General features: G+C 43.4%; 1 protein-coding gene across 1 annotated transcript in view; it reads right to left on the reverse strand.

Moving 5' to 3' along the window:
* Window positions 1-3639: 3639 nt before the first annotated feature.
* Window positions 3640-24138, reverse strand: part of kcnq4 (potassium voltage-gated channel subfamily Q member 4) — a 596979-nt gene continuing 576480 nt past the window's right edge. Inside the window, exons 12-14 of the mRNA XM_078566896.1 lie at window positions 15241-15372; window positions 11991-12126; window positions 3640-4869 (exon numbers count right to left, since the gene is read on the reverse strand). Coding sequence (XP_078423022.1) covers window positions 4657-4869; window positions 11991-12126; window positions 15241-15372 — 481 coding nt within the window. The 3' untranslated portion in view covers window positions 3640-4656. The remainder of the gene's footprint in view (window positions 4870-11990; window positions 12127-15240; window positions 15373-24138) is intronic.

The raw sequence follows: 24138 nt of genomic DNA on the forward strand, positions 1-24138 counted from the left end.
GGACTGAGATGAGGAGGAATTTGAGGAATTTTTTCACTCTGAGGTGGTGAATCTTTGGAATTCTCTACCCCAGAGGGCTGTGGAGGCTCAGTCATCAAGACTGAGATTGATAGATTTTTTTTATTCGTTCATGGGATGTGGGCGTCGCTGGCTAGGCCAGCATTTATTGTCCATCCCTAATTGCCCTTGTTTAGAGGGCATTTAAGTGTCAACCCTGGAGTCACATGTAGGCCAGACCATGATTTCATGGTCATCATCCAACTTTTAGATTTTTCAGATTTTTACTGAATTCAGGGGACAGGGGAATTCAAATCCTGTCCCCAGAGCGTTACCCTGGGTCTCTGGGTTGTCAGTCCAGTGACAATACCACTGTGCCACCACCTTCCCATATTTTCTCCCCATACTTTCTACATATTAAAAATATAATGGGGATAGTGCAGGAAAATGGTGTTGAAGTAGAATATCAGCCATGATTTTATTGAATGGTGGAGCAGGCTCGAAGGCCTGAATGGTCTACTCCTGCTCCTATTTCTTATGTTCTTAACAGGCCTCAAGTTCTCTTTGTAATGAGTTAACCATAAACCCTTTATCATTTTTCTGGTACAAAATCTACATGAAGTCTGGAGATGGTAATTGATTACTCACAATGCATTATTGTAAGTACATATTCCCTTCCCAAAAAGGTAAACCAGGATTTTCAAAAAATGGATTCCTAACCATGTGTGGCTGCCTACTTTCACAGACAGCTTCAGAACAATAAAGTCTGTGGTATCTCAGAAGTACAAGACTAAGTCTTGAAAACCTTCTCTCCTATCAGCCTATAACCCTTGGAGTTATATCTGAGTGAGTGATTTTAATTAATTATGGGTCCCTTTATCTAGCCTTGACACCACTCTTGTGTAGCAGTTTAATTGGGCTGGGCACCTTGGCAAGTGCTTTGTTAGCAACTGCTCAACTGTTGTTTGGTGATATATCTTTTGGCAATTGGTCCAATCACTCTTTAGACAAGGACTCTTTGACAATCTTGGTGGCTCATATTTCATGAAATAGACACAAAAGTCAAATCAACATGCTGGGCAATCAACTGATATTAAACTAAGCCATACGAGTGTGACTTTTTTTACAGCAACTGAAATACAACAGAATTGTATTATTGGCTGATGCACCTACTGAGCTCAGGCTGAAGTCCCACTTTATACCATGGCTGTAGGCCCAGCACAAGTGTGACAAGATCATCTGTGACACCGTCATCAATAATACCATTATCAGTAACACTGCCATCAGTAACACTACTGTCAGTAACACTGCCATCAGTAATGCTGCCATCAGTAACCCTGCCATCAGTAATGCTGCCATCAGTAACCCTGCCATCAGTAATGCTGCCATCAGTAACCCTGCCATCAGTAATGCTGCCATCAGTAACACTGCCATCAGTAACACTGCCATCAGTAACACCACCATCAGTAATGCTGCCATCAGTAATGCTGCCATCAATGTGGCACCACCATCAGTAACAACACCATCCATAACATTGCCATTGTGACACCACCAACAATGCCAAAAACATCAATGTCATACCACTAACTATATACTCAAAACAGTATTTTAACATTAGCAGTGTGGCATCTCCAGTGTTGTGGTACCATTGTTAGTGTGGTATAACCAACAAGATGACACCATCAACAAGATCTATGTCTCTGAGTTTCTGGCTGATACCAACATTTGGGCTGACATTATGAATGTACTGTCCCCAGGTGGAGAGCCATACCAGTTGAGTGCATATATTAGAGCACACTGCCCATGATTTTTCAATGTCCCTAGCTAGTGGGCATGGCTCCATCCTGTACAGCACATTTGTGAGAATGATCTTTGTACAAAACAGCCTAAACTGTCCAACAGGTCAATGTTTCTCAGTAACACCTTCACATTAGATGGTAAATAAATAAAAATAAAGCCTGCAAGACTCGACTCAGCTAGTATTCTAGCCAAGCATGCAAAACATGATGTAGGTAACCTTGCCACACCTTACTAAGTGGTGTTAGGAGAACACAGAGGCTTCTTGTATTCAATAGTTAAATAGTAAAAGAGAAGCACTGCAGCTTTGAATTTCCCAAGAAAAGAATTTGTGTCTTTAGTATTGAATGATAGTTGCTAGAAAAGGAAAATGGTTTAAGGGTTCTTTCAAAAGTTAGGACTTCAGATTATACTGCAAATCTCTCTGTGTAGCTCAGGATTTCCTCTGACTGCGGGATAGACTTCAGTGAATCATTTGCAACAACTGATTGTCAGAGTGGTTGCCAATTTATTCAACTTACTTAAAAGGGGGAAATTGAGATTTCTGAATTGGTGAATTGTGACTGTTATAAAATGCAGCTGCCTGTAAACTTTCTAATCTCTTAGTTACTCCTTGTGCGATGTTTTATGCAATAGGACACTAGTCATTTGGAAGCTTCCTGGGAGCAGACATTTTGTCTACAATTTCCCTTCCATACAATATCTGAGAGTTTGGTTCCACTGGCCTCATGAATAGGCACTAAATCCGCGATCAACGGTTTCCATTCATGATGTCACTGGGGTAGTTCTTCATATTTCAGCACAAAGGCTCAGTTGATGCCACTCAGTCAGAAGGCGTGGGTTTATATCTCATATTAGTGATAGTGACAGTGCAGTGCAATACTAAGGGAGAAAACTGCCCTTTCCAGTGGTTTACATGGACATTAAAGATCCCAAGGCACAATTTGAAGAGCAGGGAGTTCACCCAGTTTCCTGACCAATATGGTTCTCTCAGCCAACACCACCACAAAAACAGATTAACATCTTATTGCTGTTTGAGTTTTTTTTGCTATGATCTAAATGCCTGTCAGATTTGCCTGCATGACAGTCATTGTACCTGAAAGCAAGTGTGAAGCAACCTGAGACATTTCAGAGAGATGGTGATAAAGTCCTTCTTTGTGTGCCCAGTCTGCTTCTAACCAACAGTTCAAAAGCAGAAAACACTAACAGGACATAACCAAGAGGCACAATATAATCCAGCACTCTTCATAATGTTTAAAATGATTGATGATTCAGTATATGCTCCCCCTTAAACTCTTTCATGATTTCTAAGCTAGCAATACAAAGGCAGGAAGACCTTTATAATGATTAGCTAGTGATGTTCTAACAGTAGCACTGCCAATTTTTGAAAACTTCATAAATAATGTGTTGGTTTGACGCCGGCAAGTTACAAGGATAGAGAGAAGATCAGTCTTCTTGCTGTCATTTCCTTTCTATCTGTTTTCCTTCTTCTATCACATACATTAAAAAAATCACAGATCTGTGAGCATTGGTCTCGCTGTGAGATGAGTTTGTATGTGATATATGAAGGCTAGCAATGCCCATGAGCATGTGCTTTAATGGGATGCCACCATTACATTGCTTCGGTGTTTAGCTTGGGTTTCTAGTTAGCTAGCTTTTCAGCTGTAGGTGAGGTTACAGCTGTAACCTGAATCATATATATATAGGCTAACAGATGGACAGGGGGCTGGTAGTAATGGTTCTCAAATACTGCATTTCTAAGTATAGTCACTGGGGTCCTTATTTCTTTCACTTGACATGAGCCAAACACAGGACTAGGTTCGATTTCTCTTACATTTTATACTCCACTTGCTATCTAAGGGCATCACTGAGAAATGTTGTCCTGCTCTGAAGTCTTATGTGAAGATTGCACTTGGGTTTTGTGCGTTTGTGTTTGACAGCATTTCATTTTACAGCCCTTCATTTTGATGGGAAGACAATCACAGGCTAACACAGACAGCAGTAGAAAATCACAGCCATAATGCATCGGAGCATTCCCATCTTTATATCTCCAACCTTCCAATAACGCCCTTCCCAAAACAGGATTTGATTCAATTGTTCCTCAAGGATCTTTAGAATTTTCCCAGCTGTTTCTTTAATATCCTGCTTCAGAGACAGATGTTTCCAATGCCGTCTAGGAAGGTCACTAAAATACTGATGACCACAGGTATATGGTCACACTCTAACAGAATATTGACATTGGCCAGAGTCCTGAGAATATAATCGAAATCTGTCTGCAATCCAGCTTCTATTGATATGGTGCTAGATTGAGTTCAGCCTGACCTTTCGCATGATTCCTTTAATGCAGAAAGCTAAGCAAAAATCAGGAATCTCAGACACACCTGGAATATGATAAACCATTTCATTGGAATGTTCTGAATAGAAAATAGGAATTCCTCCTTAATCTGGAAAACCTATTAGTTTTTTTTGGCCAACTTTACATCTTTTACTATGGATTGCTTTGTGCAGATGCACTATTGAATTTAGGATTGGAAGATGGCTACAAGGCTTCTGTAAAAGCATTCACAGGCCATACTGATGAATTACGTTGTCTGTAGTTTTGGAATCACAGGATACATCATCCAACTTTGTTCTCATTTTGGGCTCGTGATGGTCCTAGAGGTCACCGAAGATATTCCTTTAAGTGTTGAGATCTGTTCTTCAAAAGTTGATCATTGGTACAGAAAAGACATAATTAAATTAAAATGAAAAACAATAATGATGGTTTTTAAATGTCTTCTTCGATCTGTCAGTGCCAATCCACATTAACTACATTCAGTCAGGTTACAGATCAGCCTGGGTCACCTGGACCTTCTAATCACCTTACTCTAGATTTGTAGAGGCAGATATGTTCAACGTCTGGGTAGACATGGAGATATCTGTAGTGTCCACAGGGCTGTGATAGTCAGAGGTCAGGTCCTGGTCAATTAGGGGAATGTTCATTGCAGCCAGAGTCAATGCTGTCACCGAACCTTTGCTTAAACTCTGGCTGTAGATCATTAACAGCATATCCAGCTTTTGTTCTATGGACTGCACCTGGAATATACAGAGAAAATACTTAGTGTAAATAACCAGAAATTGAATGAAACAAGGATACAGCTAAATAAAACTACAATGTCCATGGTATTCAAGTTATATTAAAGTGTGGTCAAATGTCAAAATGGAGATGTAGTCAGTGGTGTGATTGGTGATGTAGTGATCTCTCATCACATCTTTGCTCTCCTTTCTTGAGGGAGATACTAGGAAAATAAGAACAGATGTTATCCTATAACCCCCTTGAGCTGTTCCACCATTGACTAAGATCATGGCTGATCTATGGGGCTAAATCTTTGCCCCATATCTTTTAATACCTTGGGTTAACAAAAATCTATCAATCCCAGATTTAAAATTAACAAATAACATCAACTGCCCTTTGTGGAAGAGAATGCCATACTTCTAATACCCTTTGTCTGTAAAAATGTTTCTTAACTTTACTTCTAAAGATTTGGTTCTAATTTTTAGCCATGTCCTCTAGTCCTAGACCCTCAACCAGTGAAAATAGTTTTTCTTCAGCTACCCTATCAACTCCGCTTAATATTTTGAAAAATTTGATCAAAGCACATTTTACCTTCCAAATTCCAGAGTATACTATACCATGTTATCTAATATCTACTTTTAATTTTGTCATTGAAGACCAGGTATTAATGTGGATTCTACTGTTGCTTTGACAATGGGTGTTCAGCAAGGACAGTGTTCAGTTGCTCACCAGCTTGGTTGGTGGTGTCACATAAATTATCTTAAACCAAATCTTGATTTATAGATCTAATTGCAAGTAGTGCATAGGAAGTCACTCTTGAAGGGTGAAACGCACCGGCGTTTCAGTGTGCTCTCTTGCCATGTAGGGAGCTCACTGTTCTCCTCAAATGTTGAGATTACTTAATGACAGAGATTTCTTCATATGAAACTGTCCAGCTCTTTTTTTCCAAGTAGCAGGATCCAACTTATAGACTCTTGAGATTGGTTTTCAGAATGTCTTTGTATCTAAGTTTAGGACATACTATGTTGTGGGTTCCCATGCTTGCCTGCCCATCCCCCCTTTTTCAACAGCATAAAACCCATCACATCCCTACCTTCCTTCAGTGCTGAAGAAGAGTTATATTGGACTCGAAACATTAACGCTAACCCAGATTTTCGCTCTTGGGGAGGTGCACAGAGACAAGAGAATTCCTGGCTCTGCAAACCCAACCTTTAATTATGGCTGCCCACAGATGGGATTTTCGTTCCAGGGAGTGGGCTGGATTAGAAGTCAGGTTCATTGCTGCCAGTACGAGTGCGGAGGCTGCCGGGTGTGGAGATGGACTAGGTGGAAGGCTTGCCTCTGTGCCCTGGAACTTTGTTGATTTAAATTTTTAAAAAAAGATTAAAATAAAAGATAGCCCTTTTGCCCTCACCCTTCACCCACCATCAAACCCCCATAAACTCCCCATGCCTCATCAATGCCAACCCATGCCCCCTTACCCACCCTCATGGCCCCTCATACCCCCATGCCAATGCATGACCCTCTACCCGTCCCTCCATGACCCCTCATACTCTCCATGCAACTGATATCCCCATGGACCTATATAACCCTTTATGCCAACTTAGTGCCAACTCATGCAAACTCATCTTAAGCTGCTTCATCAATGACTTTCCTCCCATCATAAGGTCAGAAGTGGGAATGTTCGCTGATGATTGCACAATGTTCAGCACCATTCGCAACTCCTCAGATACTGAAGCAGTCCATGTCGAAATGCAGAAGACCTGGACAATGTCCTTGAAAATAACTTATAAAGTGCAATGATATTGGGAAATGATGGTGTAGTTGTAATGTCACTGAACTAGTAATCTAGAGGCCCAGGCTAATGCCCTGGGGACATGGATTCAAATCCCACCATCATAGCTGGTGAAATTTGAATTCAATTAATAAATCTGAAATTTAAAGCTAGTCTCAATAATGGTGACCATGAAACTACCATCGATTGTCATAAAAATCTATCTGCTTCACGAATCACTAATTCCCTTAAGGGAAGGAAATTTGCTGTCCTTACCTGGTCTGGCCTCCATGCGATTCCAGACCCACCAGCAATGTGGTTGAATGCCCTTCAAAATGGGCTAGCAAGCCACTCAGTTCAAGGGCAATTAGGGATGGGCAACAAATACTGGCCTTGCCAGTGGTGCTTTTATCCCATGAAAGAATAAAGAAAGAAATACAGGGTCAAACAACAAAGGAAGCATGATGTAACTATCCTAAAAGACTCAGCCAAGAGACAGGAACTGGAACAACATTAGCTGCTGAGCTTGTCGGTATTCCAGAAGATAATAGAGACATTAACAATTCTTGGAAGAAGCTGAGTGATGTCACTCATAGCATGGCATCTGGGGTCTTTGGATTAGTCACACGGAAGCACCAAGATTGGTTCCACAAGAGTGACCAAGATATAGGTAAGCTAACAGATGATATGCACAATGCTCAGATCCTACACAACTGACAAAAATTATCAGCAAGAAAAGCCAGATACCATCAAGTAAAATACATAATGCGGGACAAACCAAGAGAGATGAAGAACTGATGATGGGAGGACAAGGCTCCACCATCTTCATCAATGACCTTCCTTCCAAGATAAGGGCAGAAGTGGGGATGTTCGCTGAGGATTGTACAATGTTCAGAACCATTTGCGACTCCTTAGATACACGAAGCAGTCCATGTCCAAATGCAAATGAAAATATCCAGGCTTGGGCTGACAAGTGGCAAATAGCATTCACGCCACACAAGTGCCAGGCAATGACCATCTCCAACAAGAGAGAATCTAACCATCGCCCCCTGACATTCAATGGCATTACCATCACTGAATCCCCCACTATCAACAACCTGGGGGTTACCATTGACCAGAAACTGAACTGGACTAGCCATATAAATACTGTGGCTACAAGAGCAGGTCAGAGGCTAGGAATCCTGTGGCAAGTAATTCACCTCCTGACTCCCCAAATCCTGTCCACCATTTACAAGGCACAAGTCAGGAGTGTGATGGAATACTCCCCACTTGCCTGGATGAGTGCAGCTCCCACAACACTCAAGAAGCTTGACACCATCCAGGACAAAGCAGCCTGCTTGATTGACGCCCAATCCACAAACATTCACTCCCTCCACCACTGACACACAGTGGCAGCAGTGTGTACCATCTACCAGATGCACTTCAGGAATTCACCAATCTTCCTTAGACAGCACCTTCCAAGCCCATGACTGCTACCATCCAGAAGGACAAGGGCAGCAGATGCAAGGGGAACACCACCACCTGGGAGTTCCCCTCCAAGCCACTCACCATCCTGACTTGGAGAAATATCGCTGTTCCTTCACTGTCGCTGGGTCAAAATCCTGGAACTCCCTCCCTAACAGCACTGTGGGTGGACCTACACCACATGGACTGCAGCGGTTCAAGAAGGCAGCTCACCACCACCTTCTGATGGGCAATTAGAGATGGGCAATAAATGCTGGCCGAGCCAGCGATGACCACATCCCATCAATGTTTAAAATAAAGCTGCCAAAATGTACGACCTAAAGGCTCTCACTGAAGGTCTCTGATCTGCCTATGGGCCCAAAACCAATGGTACCACACCTGTCCTCTCAGCAGGTGGCAATGAACTCTTCACGAACAAACATCAGGGGCTGCATCTTCCGGACGGTGAGCGGGGGGCAGGGCCTGCTCGCCAACGCGTAAAATGATGTGGGGTGATGTCAGGCGTGCATCCCAACATCAACCCCGCGTCACTTAGATTTTCGATTCAATTCGGCTGCGCACCCGCTGAACTGTCAAAGGCCTATTAAGGCCATCAAAAAAGTAACTAATGTGATTAATGGACCTGCCCATCCAACCTTAAGGTTGAGATTTCATGAGGTTATTAAAATTTGCATGAAATCTCTAAATCAAAGAAACTGACATGTCCCATCTCAGGTGACAATGGCACATGAGAGGGCCTGTCAGTAATTTTTTTCCTCATCTTTATTTAATGTTTCAAACCTGAGCCGATCTTCCTGAGGCTTTGCCTCAGGGAGATCTGTGTGCTCTTTCGCATATTCCGGCTCATGGAATCCCCCCTCACCCGCACATGGAGCGCATGGCGCTTCTGGCAGACGTCATGTTGGGCGGGCCTTAATTGGCCCGCCCACATAAAATGGCGCCGCGCCCCTGACAGGGTGCACTGATCAGGAAAGCCCACGCCCGCTCCCGCACATACCCCCGACGGGGGGGAAAATGTCGCCCCAAATTCCCTCTCAGAGCACTTTAATAATCTCCTGAACCAAGAATCTACAGAGTGCAATGATCCCATTGAATCACTTCCAAAGCATTGCATTCTGGGCGAGCTTGCACTTGTTCTAACTTAAGCCAAAGTCACCAAGGTCATAAAACAACGAAGGGTAGGACTCGGGGAGCTGACTACATTCCACCTGAAGTATTCAAGTACAGAGGAGCTCATATGTTAGGAAGCTCACTAGCCTCTTCTGCTTAATCTGGAATCAGGGCAACGTGCTCCAAGATTACAAGGATGGTTCCATAACTCACCTGTACAAATGGAATTCCCTTTCAAGGCCACCTACCATCATGTTGTTTCACTTCTCTCCCCAGCAGGAAAATTTTTACAGGGGTTATTCTCAACAGCAGAGCAGGTATCATTCTGGTAAATCTATGCTGTACTCCCTCCAAGGCCAATAAGATTCATTCCCCGAATTACTCACATTACTCCAGGTGTGGATTTGAATAGCTGCAGCATAATTTCTACCCCCGTGTATTTTAGTCCTCTAGATATAAAGGCCAGCAACGCATTAGCCTTTCTGATTATTTTCTGTATGCATTTAATGTTCTGTGTATCTGGACTGCCCCCCATCTCTTTGAATCTCCACTGTTTCTAGCTTGTTACCATTTAGAAAGACCCCTGTTTTATTCTTTTTAAGATCCAAAGTGGATGACCTCAAACTTGCCTACACTGCAGTCCACGTGCCAGTGTTTTGCTCATTCACTAAATCTATCAGTTTCTCTTCGTGATTTTATGTTTTCATCTGCACTGCTTTCAATGCCGCTTACTTTTGTGGCGCTGTGTTTTCATCCCACAGAGTTGCAGGGCTGGATTTTACACTTCCCTGCCATCGGGTGTGAAGGTTGGGGGGCAGTCAGGGGGAGGGCTGAGAGCTCGTTAAGTCAAGCAGGCAGCCTACCCGCCACCTTTTTTTTTATTCTTTCATGGGATCTGGGCATCGCTGGCAAGGCCAGCATTTATTGCCCATCCCTAATTGCCCTTGAGATGGAGTGGCTTGCTAGGCCATTTCAGAGAGCAGTTAAGAGTCACCCTCATTGCTGTGGCTCTGGAATCACATGTAGGCCAGAACCAGGTAAGGACAGCAGGTTAATAAAAACAGAAAATGCTCAAAAAACTCAGCAGGTCTGGCAGCATCTGTGCAGAGAGAAACAGAGTTAACGTTTCGAGTCTGAATGACTCCTCTTCAGAGTCAGTATTTTCCCACTACCTGCACCTCTGGTCTCTTGCCTGCTCTTGATCTTTTCATTGAGAATTGTTAGTGTGACATCGGCCATCTTAATTTCTCTGCTCCTGTCACCCACTCTAACCTGTCTCCTTCTGAATTTGCTGCACTCCGTTCTCTCAGGTCCAACCCTAACTTTATAAACATGCCGACAAGGGTGGTGCTGTTGTTGTCTGGTGTACTGACTTCTACTTTGCAGAGGCTAAGCACCAACTCTCAGACACTTCTTCCTACCTCCCCCTGGACCATGACCACACCACCAAACATCAAACCATTGTTTCCAGGACTGTCACTGACCTCATCTCCTCTGGAGATCTTCCCTCCACAGCTTCCAGCCTCATAGTCTCCCAACCTCGGACAACCCGCTTCTACCTCCTTCCCAAAATCCAGAAACAGGACTGTCCTTTAGACCCATCAGGTCAGCCTGTTCCTGCCCCACAAAACTCATTTCTTCCTATCTTGACCCCATTCTCTCCCCTCTTCCAGTCTCTTCCCATCTACATTCGTGATTCCTCTTACGCCCTACGTCATATCAACAATTTCCAGTTCCCTGGCCCTAACTACCTCCTCTTCACTATGGACGTCCAGTCCCTCTACACCTCCATCCCCCACTAGGATGGCCTGAGGGCTTTCCACTTCTTCCCTGAACAGAGGCCCAAACAATCCTCATCCTCCACCTGGCTGAACTTGTTCCCTCACTGAACAATTTTTCCTTTAACTTGTCTCACTTCCTCCAAATAAAAAAGGTCTGAAGAACAAACTTGAAACATTAACTCTGTTCCTCTCTCCACAGATGCTGTCTGTTTTTCCCGCATTTTTTTGTTTTTATTTCAGATTTCCAGCATCTGCAGTATTTTGCTTTTATCTTAAGGACAGCAGGTTTCCCTCCATCAATGGAATTTGTGAATCAGATGGGTTTTACAACAATCAACAATGGTTTCATAGTCACCATCCATTTCAAGTTTATTAACCGAATTTAAATTCCACCAGCTGTTGTGGCAGGATTTGAATCCATGTCCCCAGAGCATTTGTCTAGCCCATGGTTACTATAGTCCAGTGACATTACCACTATACAACACATAAATGCAAGCGATCCTGTAAACATTGTAACATCATTCGACAAGGAGAGAAAATCTAGATAAAGGGAATTAAATTTACACATATAGAAGTAGCTCTTTAGTAACAATCAGCTCTGCCACACAGCTTGGTGGAGAATGAAGAATGAAAATTTGGTTGTCACTTTCTTAAGCTTTCTGTTTTTAGTCTTCCTCTAAAGCACCACTCTCTGGCCTAATGCTTGCTTGATCATTGCAGGTAAAGGCTGAATTGATTCTTCTCTCTCAACTATTTTACGATTTTGTTCAAAACATTGGAGCAAAAATGTGGGGTGGGCTGGGGGGAAGGTGCACTCCAATACATTTAACGGAGCTGTTTCTGTCCAGGACTACCTGCCGCAGGCCCCCAAAGTTGGTGGAGTCAGGGTGAAGTTCACTGATTTGCATGACAATGGTGGGTGCCTGCTCCACGGATTCCAGTGTAGGTAACAAGTAGACTATCATGATACAAGCAAGCTGTAAGCCTATGCTCTTTCCCCAAGGGAAATTACCTGTTTTTCCACTTTTATTACCCGCCCCATCATGCTCATCTCATCAAAGGGTTCCAGTTCTGGTGGAACTTTCTCTCCTTTCTCACGCAACTTCTTGTCCACCGGCATCTGGCCTTTGCCAATGATTTGGTCAACTCTACGGAAACGTAAAACATCAAAGTCAATGAAAACTAATAATTATATTGTGTCCTGTATTCCTGCCTTTTATGCAAAAGAAATTAAAAAGAAACCAGGGCAGGTCGCAGAAATGGGGCATCGCTGTTGAGCCTTGCAGTGGACGGTTTATTGGAAATTAGTGAATGCTGTACATACTATTCTCCATTCATTGACATTATTGGTCAGAAAATGCAGGCAATTTTCTCGTGAGCTGCCTGCTGCATGCTGAGCAACACTGGTTCTGTGGGGCTTGGAAAGTTCCACCCCTTGTCTTGATCAAGCAATCTATATAAAAACAGTGGGAGGCAAAGATTTAGGGAGGGAATTCCAGAGCTTTGGGCCTAAGTAGTTGAAGACATAGCCACCAATGGTGGAATGATAAAAATTGGGAATGTGGAAGAGGCCAGAATTGGAGGAGTGCAGAGATATCGGAGGGCATCAGTATGGGCTCTGCAAACCAATGTGTTTGGAACCTAGGCTTCTTCTTAAAATACAGGAGATTGGGTGACCAAACTCAAGATTTGAAAATTAGAAGATTAATGACTGGCAGAGCCAGTCCGGACAAATGGCTAGGATGTACAAGATAAAAATGAGGTTCTTATAAAGAGAACTTTTATAAAAGGGAACTTTTTGTCCAAAGGGTAACCTAATTCTGGAATAAGTTACCAGAAAAGGGCATTGGAGCTAATGGTATAAATGAACTGAAAAGACAAGAAACAATAGAACTGTTGCCCTTTTCATGCACATAAATATACCAGTCCTCAATTTTCATTCTTCCCACAGGCACATCGGAGTTAGCAGTAATAGTGTCTCATTTGACATTCGCTTTAATTGCTCACCATTTCTTTATTTAGCATAAGTACCATAAAACTAGCAGTTTTGTACAAATAGTTCTGCAAACCTGGTGGATTAGTTTCACAGAGTCAACATCAAAAACTCCCAGGGTAGCTTCAGTTTGGGTTAGATATTGTAACTGGGACTGTCCAGTGAGACATCGCACTGTAACTGAGACTGTCCAGGGATTAATTTTAATCCTCTAGGATGGTGGTGGTTGGGGGGATGGGATGGTGTCGGGGGGGGTAACATGACAGCAATAAGGGAGTTAGTGGAGAAGATAGCAGGGTATTAAAAATTCAAAAATCTGCTGAGGCAGATCCCTCTTTAAATGATTTGAAGATACATACCCTAATTGTAACCTCTTTCTCAGGTTTAATGCTGTCTGGAACAAAAACAAAAATAGCTGGAAAAACTCAGCAGATCTGACAGCATCTGCGGAGAGGAATACAGTTAACGTTTCGAGTCCATATGACTCTTCATTAGAACTAAGGAAATATAGAAATAAGGTGAAATATAAGCTGGTTGAGGGGGGTGGGACAGGTAACGTTTCCTTAATTCTGATGAAGAGTCATATGGACTCGAAACATTAACTGTGTTCCTCTCCGCAGATGCTGTCAGACCTGCTGAGTTTTTCCAGCTATTTTTGTTTTTGTTTCAGATTTCCAGCATCTGCAGTATTTTGCTTTTATCTTAATGCTGTCTGGCTTGGTTTGCCAGGCCTCGGTCAAACCCTGCAGCTGAAGGGACACATAAGAGGCTTGTTTCAAGAGGTAAATGCCTTTCCAGCATTACTTATGGGCCAGCAAGAGCAGGAGTGCTTCTCCCTGGCTGTCCTAAGCAAACCAGTTAATGATCAGACTCCTCCATAATTGGACATTTCCTCCATGCACTCTTTAAAGCCCATTCCACATCTTAGGTCCCTCCAGATGTGTCTGACCCCCTCCAATGTCATTGCCCATGAATAATCTTTCAAGTCCATTTGACCAAGTCCACCCCAACCTGTGATCTTCTCAGGCCTGTCCCCAACAGCCAATCAGTTTAACCTCAATGGTAGGAAAGCTTTTAGAAATAATAATCCAGGACAAAATTAGTAGTCACTTGGACAAATGTAGATTAATTAAGGGAGATCAACATGGGTTTGTTCATGGCAAACACTTGATTTGAGTTTTTAATAAAGTAAAAGAGAGGACTGACGAGGTTAATGTGTTGTGTGTACATGGACCACCAAAAGGCGTTTCATATAGCACCACATAGGCTTACCAGCAAAGTTTGACCTCATGGAATAAAAACGACAAAGGCAGTATGAATTTAAAGTTGGCTGAGTGACAGGAAACCATGAGTAGTAGTGAACAGTTGTTTTTTGGACTGGAGGAAACACAGTGGTGTTCCCCAGGGGCCATCAGTCGGTCACTGCTTTTCTTAATATATGTTAATGATCTAGACTTGGCTATACAGGACACAATTTCAAAATTTACAGATGACACAACATTTGGAAGGTGACAAGGTAGGTTAAAAAATGATTTAAAAAGTCATTCAGGTTCTTGGACTTTATAAAAGAGACATAAAGTACCAAAGTAAGGAAGTTATTGTGAACCTTCATTAATCTCTGGTTTGGCCTCAACAGGAATATTGTGTCCAGTTCTGGGCACCACACTTTAGGAAGGATGTGAAGGCTTTCAAGAGGATGCAGAAAAGATTTACAAGAATAGCTCCAGGGATGAGGGACTTCAGTTACATAAATAGATTGGAGAAGCTGGGACTGTTCTCCTTGGAGAAGAGAAGGTTAAGAGGAGATTTGAAAGTGCTGTTTAAAATCTTGAGGGGTCTGGACAGTGTAGGTAGAGAGAAACTGTTCCTTTTGGCAGAAGGGTCAAGAGTGAGAGGACATCAATTTGAGGTTAATGGCAAAAGAACAAGCAATGACAGGAGGAAAAGCTTTTTCACACAGCGAGCGGTTAGGATCTGGAAGGCACTGCCTGAGAGTGCGTTGGAGGCAGATTCAATCATGGCATTCAACAGGGAATCAGATAGGCCGCAGAATAGAAAAGAAAGGCTACGGAAAAAGGGCGGGGAGTGGGTCTGGCTGAGTTGCTGTTGCAGAGAGCTGGCAACGGGCGGAATGGTTCCTTCTATGCTGTTACCATTCTATGATTCTAATCATTTTCACACATTCCCTAATCAACCATTAGAGGAACGGGGTATTGCTTGACCTGCTCCATGGTACCAGACACATTGGCTCAGGTGCGAGCAGACATACCGTGACTGGAGGCTCTTGATTCGGCCGAGCATGTCCAGATGTCCAGCAGAATATTGCTCTATCACATCTTTCACATCGTATGGTCTCAAGGTTTCTTTAAATTTCCTCTTCGCTACAAGAAATTTCAGGATCCTGCAGAGAAGAGGAGTAAAAAAGCATTTAGGAAATTCAGTATTGGGTGGGTTTCAGATCGTTCAATGGCTGTGGGTTAGTGTATAATATGAACTATAGAAAACAAGTTTGTGAGCTGAGAGACCAGGAAAGTCGCTGTTAAATATCTAGGACAAAGCATTCCACACCAGGATGTTCCACCCATTGATTGCTTTGCCCACAGCTTCTGGGATTTCCTGTTGGACTGAGTTGTTCAGCATAGACTGTCAAATCAATACTGAGCCACTGTGGGAGTGGATTTGAGTGTTTCACTATAGAAGGAAAATGTTCTGTGACAAGACAACAGCACGTGACTGAGAACCGCAATCATTGTTGCCAGGGGCTAATGTTCAAAACCATGGAGTTATTACATGCCTTGACTGCACTAGAATGTTGCTTTGGGCTGCATTAAAGTGCTTAAATTGGAGTTTGATGAGTGAGGGAGTTCAGTGAAGAGGGAAGGTGATCTTTTCATTTTCCACCTTTCCTCAGAAGGAAGAGTGGTGGCCTTGGTAAGTAGGACCTGGTGAATATTTCTACTATCTTTAATGTTCTCTAAACTAGATGAAGTAAAAGTAAAGTGAGTAATTTGAGGGTAAGTCATGGCAGGGCAGCTCAGCCACGTGGAATGCTCCTCCTGTGCAATGTGAGAATTCAGGGGCACTTCCAGTGTCCAAGATGACCATGTGCGCAGGAAGTTTCACCAGCTGCAGGTACTCTAAATCCATGTTTCGTAGCTGGAGTTGTGCCTGGAGTCACTGTGGAGCACCTTCGTAGATAGCACCTACAGTGAGGTGGTCACACATCAGGTAAAGAGTGCACAGGCAGAAAGGGAATGGGTGACTGCCAGACAGAGTAAAAGCACTAGGCAGGTAGTGCAGGTGTGTCCTGGGTCCATCTCCATCTCCAACAGATTTTACGTTTTGGTTGCTGCTGGGGGGGATAGTTTCTCAGGAGGATGCAGCAAAAGCCAAGACCGTGACACCACGAGTGGCTCAGCTGTATGGGGTTGGGGGGGGTGGAGAAGGGCCAAATGACCTACTCCTGCTCCTAGTTTCTATGTTTTTTAAGAATGTAACTGATGGGTTCACATAACATCGGAAATAGTGAGAGAATGGCTTACCTAGTTTATAACTAGAACATCAAGAGCATATTACTGATCTGGGATCACCCAGTGCATCAGTTATCTAGAAAAAGCAATCTATTCATTGATCAAGCTGAATTTATTTAATTTTAGGTCTTCTGGGATATCGTTAGCTAATTGTTGCAGTGTACTCTATGGTCTATCAGAAATGATGGTTCCTACATTACAGGGGTTAAGGAGGGAAGTGACCAGGAGGACATCAGGTGAAAGAATATTTGTGGAGATAGAGTAATAGATTATTCTCTTGGTCCATCAACCCTGTGCTGATCTTTTTCCTCCTTATGGGTCTCCTCATCACACTCCTGCTCACTCTCCATACAATTTAATATTCCTCTTTGTAGCCAATTATCTAATACTATGGGCAAGATATTGAGGTTGGCGAGCGGGAGGGGGGCAGGGCCCGCTCACCGACGAGTAAAATGACGCGGGATGACATCAGGCGGAACTCCCGACGTCATCCCGCGTCATTTCGATTTTCAGGTCGGCGGGGGCGCAGCCTAATCAGCTGTGCACCCGCCGACCTGTCAACGGCCAACTGAGGCCATTTAAAAAGTAATTAGACTAGTTAATGGACCTACTGTCCAACTTTAAGGTTGGCGGGCAGGCCGGGACCCCTGGCGGGCTTCAGAAAAAGCATGAAACCTCGTCCATGGGCAGGATGAGGTTTCATGTAGGTCTTTAAAAATTTAATAAAAGTTTACTTAAAAGTGATGGACATGTCCCAACTCATGTGACAGTGTCACATGAGGGGACATGTCAGGGAAATTTCATTTCTCTACATGTACCATTTTTAAATTTGGCACCGATCTCCTTGAGGCAGCACTTAGCCTCAGGGAGATGAGTGCACTCTATCGAACGCATGCGCGAAAGGGCACACTCCGGGCTTAGGGAATCCCCTCCCCCACCTGCACATGGAGCGCACAGCCTTAATTGGCCCGTCCACGTAAAATTGTGGCGCGCACTCACAAGCTCCTGAACTTCCCCCCAACAGAGGGAAAATTCTTCCCCATGTTTAAAAAAATGGTCTTTGCTTCAACAGCTTTGTGGCAAAGCATTCTATATTCTAATCTCTGTGTTAAATAAATTTGCTCTGAAATCCAGCTTTTTCTTTTTTATGACTATTTTAAATCTATGCTCTCTCATTACCATCTCATGTACCAATGGAAACACTTTAACATAATTCATCTTCTTAGACTCTTCACAATTATGATGACTTCCATTAGGACAAGTTTTAATCTCTTTAGATATGGTGAAAAAGCCCTATAACAAACATCACAAGTCTCCCTTCATAATTGCAACTCCTCATCCCTGCAAATCTTCACAGCTTGTAATATTCTAGTCAATCTACACTGTGCTTTTTCCACTGCTTTCACATTTACCCTGTCATAAGGGTCCAAAAACTGTACACAATACTCCAGCTGCAACCTTTGGTCTTAAACAAATTTAACATTATCTCAGAAAATGCTGGAAATGTTCAGTAGGTCTTGGTGGAATCTATGGAAAGAGAAACCGAGTTAATGTTTCAGCTCAATGACCCCCTCATCAGAATCCTTCTGATGAAAAGTCATTGGTCTGAAAACATTGAGCTAAATTTTACAGCCCCTGAATGGTGGGCTGCGAGGTGGGAGAAGGGCAGTAAAATAGTGGGGGGCTGTGTTGGTATAGCTCCCTGGTGCAGTCCAATCGCCGGGGCATTTTCCCAGTGGTAGCCAGTTAGGAGGCCTGACCCGGTCCCGCTGCTGGCAAATGTGGGCTCAGAATCCACCTTTTGCCTCAACATTGGGTCCCAAAGTTCATGGTAAAAGTCAGCCGGTTAACTCTGTTTCTCTCTCTCCAGAGATGCCGCCAGACCTCCTGGGCATTTCCAGCATTTTCTTTTTTAATCTCAAATTTCTAGTATCTCCGGTATTTTGCCTTTTACTTTTGTTTTCTATGCTTCAAGAAACAAAACTCCAGATTTCTATTGCCTTTTTTGTAGATTTACCTAATTGTGCTAACATCTCTGCTCTGTTAATTCATTTAAGATTTTACAATATAAGGCATATTCTTCTACCTTTTCTTATGTCCAAAATATATTAGTTCACATTTTCTACAGTGAAGTGCACCTACCACCAAAATCTAATAGCTTACCCTGTGTCCTCCTGCAGTCTTTCATCATTCTTACCACAATCTGATATACAGCCCAACTTCAGAAAACCTCACTATCATAAGAATGCATGAATATTCTGAAGGTTTACTTTACTAACCTGGATAATCAGGCATGCACGATCAGAGGGACCTGGGGATATATGTGTACAAATCATAAAAGCTGACAGGGCAGGTTGAGAGCACGATTAATAAAGCATATGGGGTCCTTGGCTTTACAAATAGGGGCAGAGAGTACAAAAGCCACGAACTTTATGGTAAACCTGTATAAACCATTGGTTTGTCCTCAACTGGAGTACTGTGTTCAGCTCTGGGCACCATACTTTAGAAAGGATTTGAGAGGGTGCAGAAAAGATTGAGGAGAATGGTACCAGGGATGAGGAACTTCAGTTACGTAGATAGACTGGAGAGGTTTGGGCTGTTTTCCTTGAAGAAGGGAAGGTTAACAGGAGATTTGATGGTGGTATTCAAAATCATGAGGGGTCTGGACAGTGTAGATAGGGAGAAACTGTTCCCACTCATGAAAGGATTGAGAATCAGAGGACAGCAATTTAAGGTGACTGGCAAAAAAAGCAACCCTGACATGAGGAAAAGCTTTTTGTAAGCAGCGAGTGGTTAGGATCTGGAATGCACTGCCTGAGAGAGTGGTGGAGGCAGATTCAATCATGGCTTTCAAAAGGGAATTGGACAATTATCTGAAGAGAAAATATTTACAGGGCTACGGGAAAAAGGCAGGGGAGTAGCACTTGGTGAATTGCTTTTGCAGAGGGCCAGCACAGACATGGTAGGCTGAATGGCCTCCTTCTGTGCTGTAACCATTCTATGATTCTAACTGAGGACGATTCACACAAAATTTTCCTTTGGATTTAAGTGGGTGGGGGAAAAGTTTGTGCTTGGGTAGAATGTCTCTGATCTGTGACTGGTACACGGTTAACGAGCCCAATGGCCTTTCTTTATTCATGCCTTAGATCTGATGACATCAAAAGGCCATGTTTAAAAATGACAATCAAAGCACCAGCTGGTTAGCATTTGACAAACAAAATCTACTTTCTTCATCTGGATTACAGAATATCAACCAATTAGATCAAGCCACAAGGAATAACTCAAACCTGTCAGGACCACAGATTTGTCAGAAGCTGGACTAAACACTGTCAGAACCAACTGAGACACTCTTTCCTCCTATTATTGGCTGCACATTAATTGTAAAGGTAAAATAGTTTTAAGATGTTTCAAGACATTTCACACATGTCTATTTAATGTTTGTCTCTAAGTATTAACAAAATAGCTTAAATGCAGTTTTTGGAAACTGCCTTTCTTAAAAGGAATTTCTGTTGTCTTATATAAAAGGTTTTTCAAGATTGGTTATGCTTTGAAATAAGAAGGGTACCCTCTGCTGTGATTGAATTAAGTGCCTCAATTTCAGAATTTATCTTCCAATATTCAATCACCAGGAGCTGGAAATAAAACAAGGAGTGGGGCAGTGTTTCATTTAATTTAAACTATTCATGTTCTTAGAATATCATTACTGTTAGTGAGATGGGATTTGGGGCATTCAGTCAGCTCCACCCAAGACAAGAACATTCAGCGCCTCAGACTAATCCTGCAGATCATATGGGCCTAGACCTTCTGTTCTCTAAGGGTCGAAGCTGGGAGGTACCCCGGGAGATGCGCTTGGAAGTTTCCACGCAAGGACTGCATGGGGGTTGCCTGGGAAGTTTCAATTTCCATTGGGCAATTACCCTGCAACTGGAACCCTCTGATACTCCGATTTAAAGGTGGAGGCTTCAGATGGTTCCAACTTATTTAGCATAATAGCTCCCCAGGAAAAGTTAGAAGGCTTAAAACCAGTTGTAACTCCTGAGTAACGATACTACTGATCCCCCTGACACCCCCGCTCTACACCCCCCAACTAATACCCCCACACCCCCAACTATCCCCTGACCCCCGACTATCCCCACAACCCGACTAACCTCCCACCCCGACTACCCCTCTACTCCGATTAACCTCGCTCCTCATGACCCCCTGACTAACCCTCCATCTTCCAACTAACCCCCCACCCCAGACTAACTCCCCAACTAGCCTCTAACTAACCACCCCGACCCCCCAATTATCCCCCAACCGACTAACCCCACACCTACTTACCTTACTTACTTACCTTCTCTCCGAGCTTGTCAAAGTGGTTGGGACATTTCAACTTACCAGAATATGGCATCTAGTGCTGTGATAGGGGGGCATGGTTTCACTGCCTCTAGGCCATGAAGAGATTTGTAAACAGGGAGGAGAATTCTAAAATTGAAGCATTGCTGGACCAGGAACCAATGTTAGTCAGTAAGCACAGGGATGAACAAGAATTGCTGAACGTTAGCATCGATGTTTTGAATTACCTCATCTTTATGGTGGGGGTGAGTGGGATGGTTTTAAGGTTGCTGCCCAGCAGGGGAGCAAGGAAAGTATTGAAGTAGTTGAGTCCTGTGGTAACAAAGGCTTGGATGAATATTACAACAGCAGGTGAGCTTAGGTAGTGGCAGAGAGGGTAGTGTTAAGGAGGTGGAAGTAGGTACTCTTGGTGATGGAGAGGATATGGGATCAGAAGCTCAGCTCAGGGTCCACTAGGATGCCAAGACTGCGAACCATCCAGTTCGGCCTTAGAGAGTGAACAGGGAAAGGGACGGAGTCTATGGCTGAGTTCAGGGACATGGCTTTGGCCTTCCCAAGGTATTGCTCTCCCCTGCTTCCTAGTGGATTCTATGCAGCCAGGACAATGGCTTCTCCTTCTTTGCTTGTACAGTCAATTCTAGTGTATTCAAAGGTCCATTCTTCCGTCAAATGTCTACTTGCTATCTCTTAGTGACATTACACTGAAACAGGCAGAGCTAGCTTGACACGTATGCTGATGACACTCAGCTCTACCTCTCTGTCTCCTCAATAACCGAAGGTTACTGCTGCACCCTAAAATAGCTTGTACATTAATAACTGAACAGGATAAATGTTTCTCGAACTCCATGTTGGCAAGACCGAGGCTATCCTCTGGCTCTATTCAGCATTAATGGGATTAGACAAAGTCAGCATGGGTTTATGAAAGGGAAATCATGCTTAACTAATCTACTAGAGTTCTTTGAGGATGTAACTAGTAGAATAGATAAGGGAGAACCAGTGGATGTAGTGTCTTTGGATTTCAAGAAGGCTTTTGATAAGGTCCCACGTAAGAGGCCAGTGGGCAAAATTAAAGCACATGGGATCGGGGGTAATATACTGGCTTGATTGAGAATTGGTTGACAGACCGGAAACAGAGAGTGGGAATAAATGGGTCTTTTTCCAGATGGCAGGCGGTGACTAGTGGTGCACCGCAGGGATCAGTGCTTGGGCCCCAGCTATTCATAATATATATAAATGACTTGGATGAGGAAACCAAATGCAATATTTCCAAGTTTGCTGATGACACAAAACTGGGCGGGGTTGTGAGTTTTGAGGCTTCAGGGTGATTTAGACTAGTTGTGTGTGTGGGCAAACACATGGCAGATGCAGTATAACGTGGATAAATGTAAAGTTATACGCTTCGGTGTGAAAAACAGAAAGGCAGAGTATTATTTAAATGGTGATGTATTGGGAAATGTGGATGGACAAAGGGATCTGGGTGTCCTTGTATACCAGTCAATGAAAGCAGACAGGCAGGTAAAGCAAGCAATTAGGAAGGCAAATGGTATGTTGGCCTTCATTGCAAGAGGATTTGAGTACAGAAGTAGGGATGTCTTACTGCAGTTATACAAGGCCTTGGTGAGACCACACCTGGAGTACTGCATGCAGTTTTGGTCTCCCTACCTAAGAAAGGATATACTCGCCATAGAGGGAGTGCAGCGAAGGTTCATTACGCTGAAACCGGAGATGGCAGGACTGTCGTATGAGGAGAAATTGGTTCGACTGGGCCTGTATTCACTAGAGTTTAGAAGAATGAGAGGGAATTAGATTGAAACGTATAAAATTCTAACAGGGCTAGACAGACTAGATGCAGAGAGGATGTCTCCCCTGGCTGGGGAGTCTAGAACCAAGGGCACAGTCTCAACATATGGGGCCAGCCATTTAAGACTGAGATGGGGGAAAATTGCTTCACTCAGAGGGTGCTCAACCTGTGAATTTCTCTACCACAGAAGTCTGTGGAGGCCGGGTCACTGAGTATATTCAAGAAAGAAATTGATAATTTTTTGGATATTGGGGCATCAAGGGGTATGGAGAGAAAGCGGGAATATGGCGCTGAGATAGAGGATCAGCCATGATCGTATTGAATGGCGGAGCAAGCTCGAAGGGCCAAATGGCCTACTCCTGCTCCTAGTTTCTATGTTTCTACCTCTAAGTGTTTGGCCTTGAGTTCAGCTGCCATCTCAATCAGACTCAGAAAGTACGGAACTATGACATTCTTTTTGATCCTGAACTCTGTTTCTCCTTCACATCACCTCCATTATCAAAGTGATCTTCTGAAATGTTATCAATCACTCCTGCTACTGAAATCTAATCTTCACCTTTATCACCTTCAACAGCATTCTAGCTGAAATTCCTGCCTCAACCCTCCAGAAACTTTGCCTCATCCAGAGTAGTGACTCTAACACCTCAGTCCTCTCTGAACTCCAATAGTCACCCAGTGCCTCGGAGTGCTGATTTCAAAGTTCTAGTCCTTGCTTTCAAATCCCCCATGGTCTCAATTCAATCGATCCTAACAATTCTCACATCCTTCATTTGTCTTCTGCTACTCCAACATGGGACCTCTTGTCTCCTCTGCTCTTCCAGCACTTGGCCTTTTTCCACTTTGCTCTCTCTGGTGTCATAATATTGCCTCTTTGTCCCACTTCTCCTCTAACACCAGACTTTAATCCCTCATCCTGTCACTCCCTCTATTTAGCCACTGATCTCCTATTCACTGGAATCCCTACCTTATCTCCGCATTTTTCCACCTTCCACCACTGCTTTCCAAAGCACCCTAAATAGATTTTTCCATTGCCCAGTCTTTCCATTTCCCACCTTGCCCTTTCCTCAAAATCAGTGCTCAGTATATATCTCCTATCTCTACGTAATATGTGCTCTTTGATGATGCCTTATGCAAAGATTGCTCTAAAAAAGCCAGTTACATATTTGCCAAGTTCCCAAAGAATGAGCACTTTGATAAGGTACCAGAGAATTGCAATGCCTGGGTAACCTGCATTTCCAGAATGTGTTAAGACCATTAGAAAAACAGAACAGAAATGAAGGGCAGAATCTTCTATTTTTGAAACTAAGTGCCGTGGCAGGCGGGCTCCACAGCGCATTTCCTGTTGGTTGGAATGGTGGGAACTCGCGCCCGATTCCGTGCTTGGAAGCTCATTAATTATGCACAGGCGAATATCAGACCGAATCACTGGTGGGTCGGGAACTGATTAGTCCGCTCCGCTGTTAGCTGATGAGGTTGAAGGTTCGGGTGCCGTATTTAAATG

The sequence above is a fragment of the Cetorhinus maximus genome, chromosome 21 (assembly GCF_964194155.1).
Source record: "Cetorhinus maximus chromosome 21, sCetMax3.hap1.1, whole genome shotgun sequence".
Classification (NCBI taxonomy): Eukaryota; Metazoa; Chordata; class Chondrichthyes; order Lamniformes; family Cetorhinidae; genus Cetorhinus; species Cetorhinus maximus.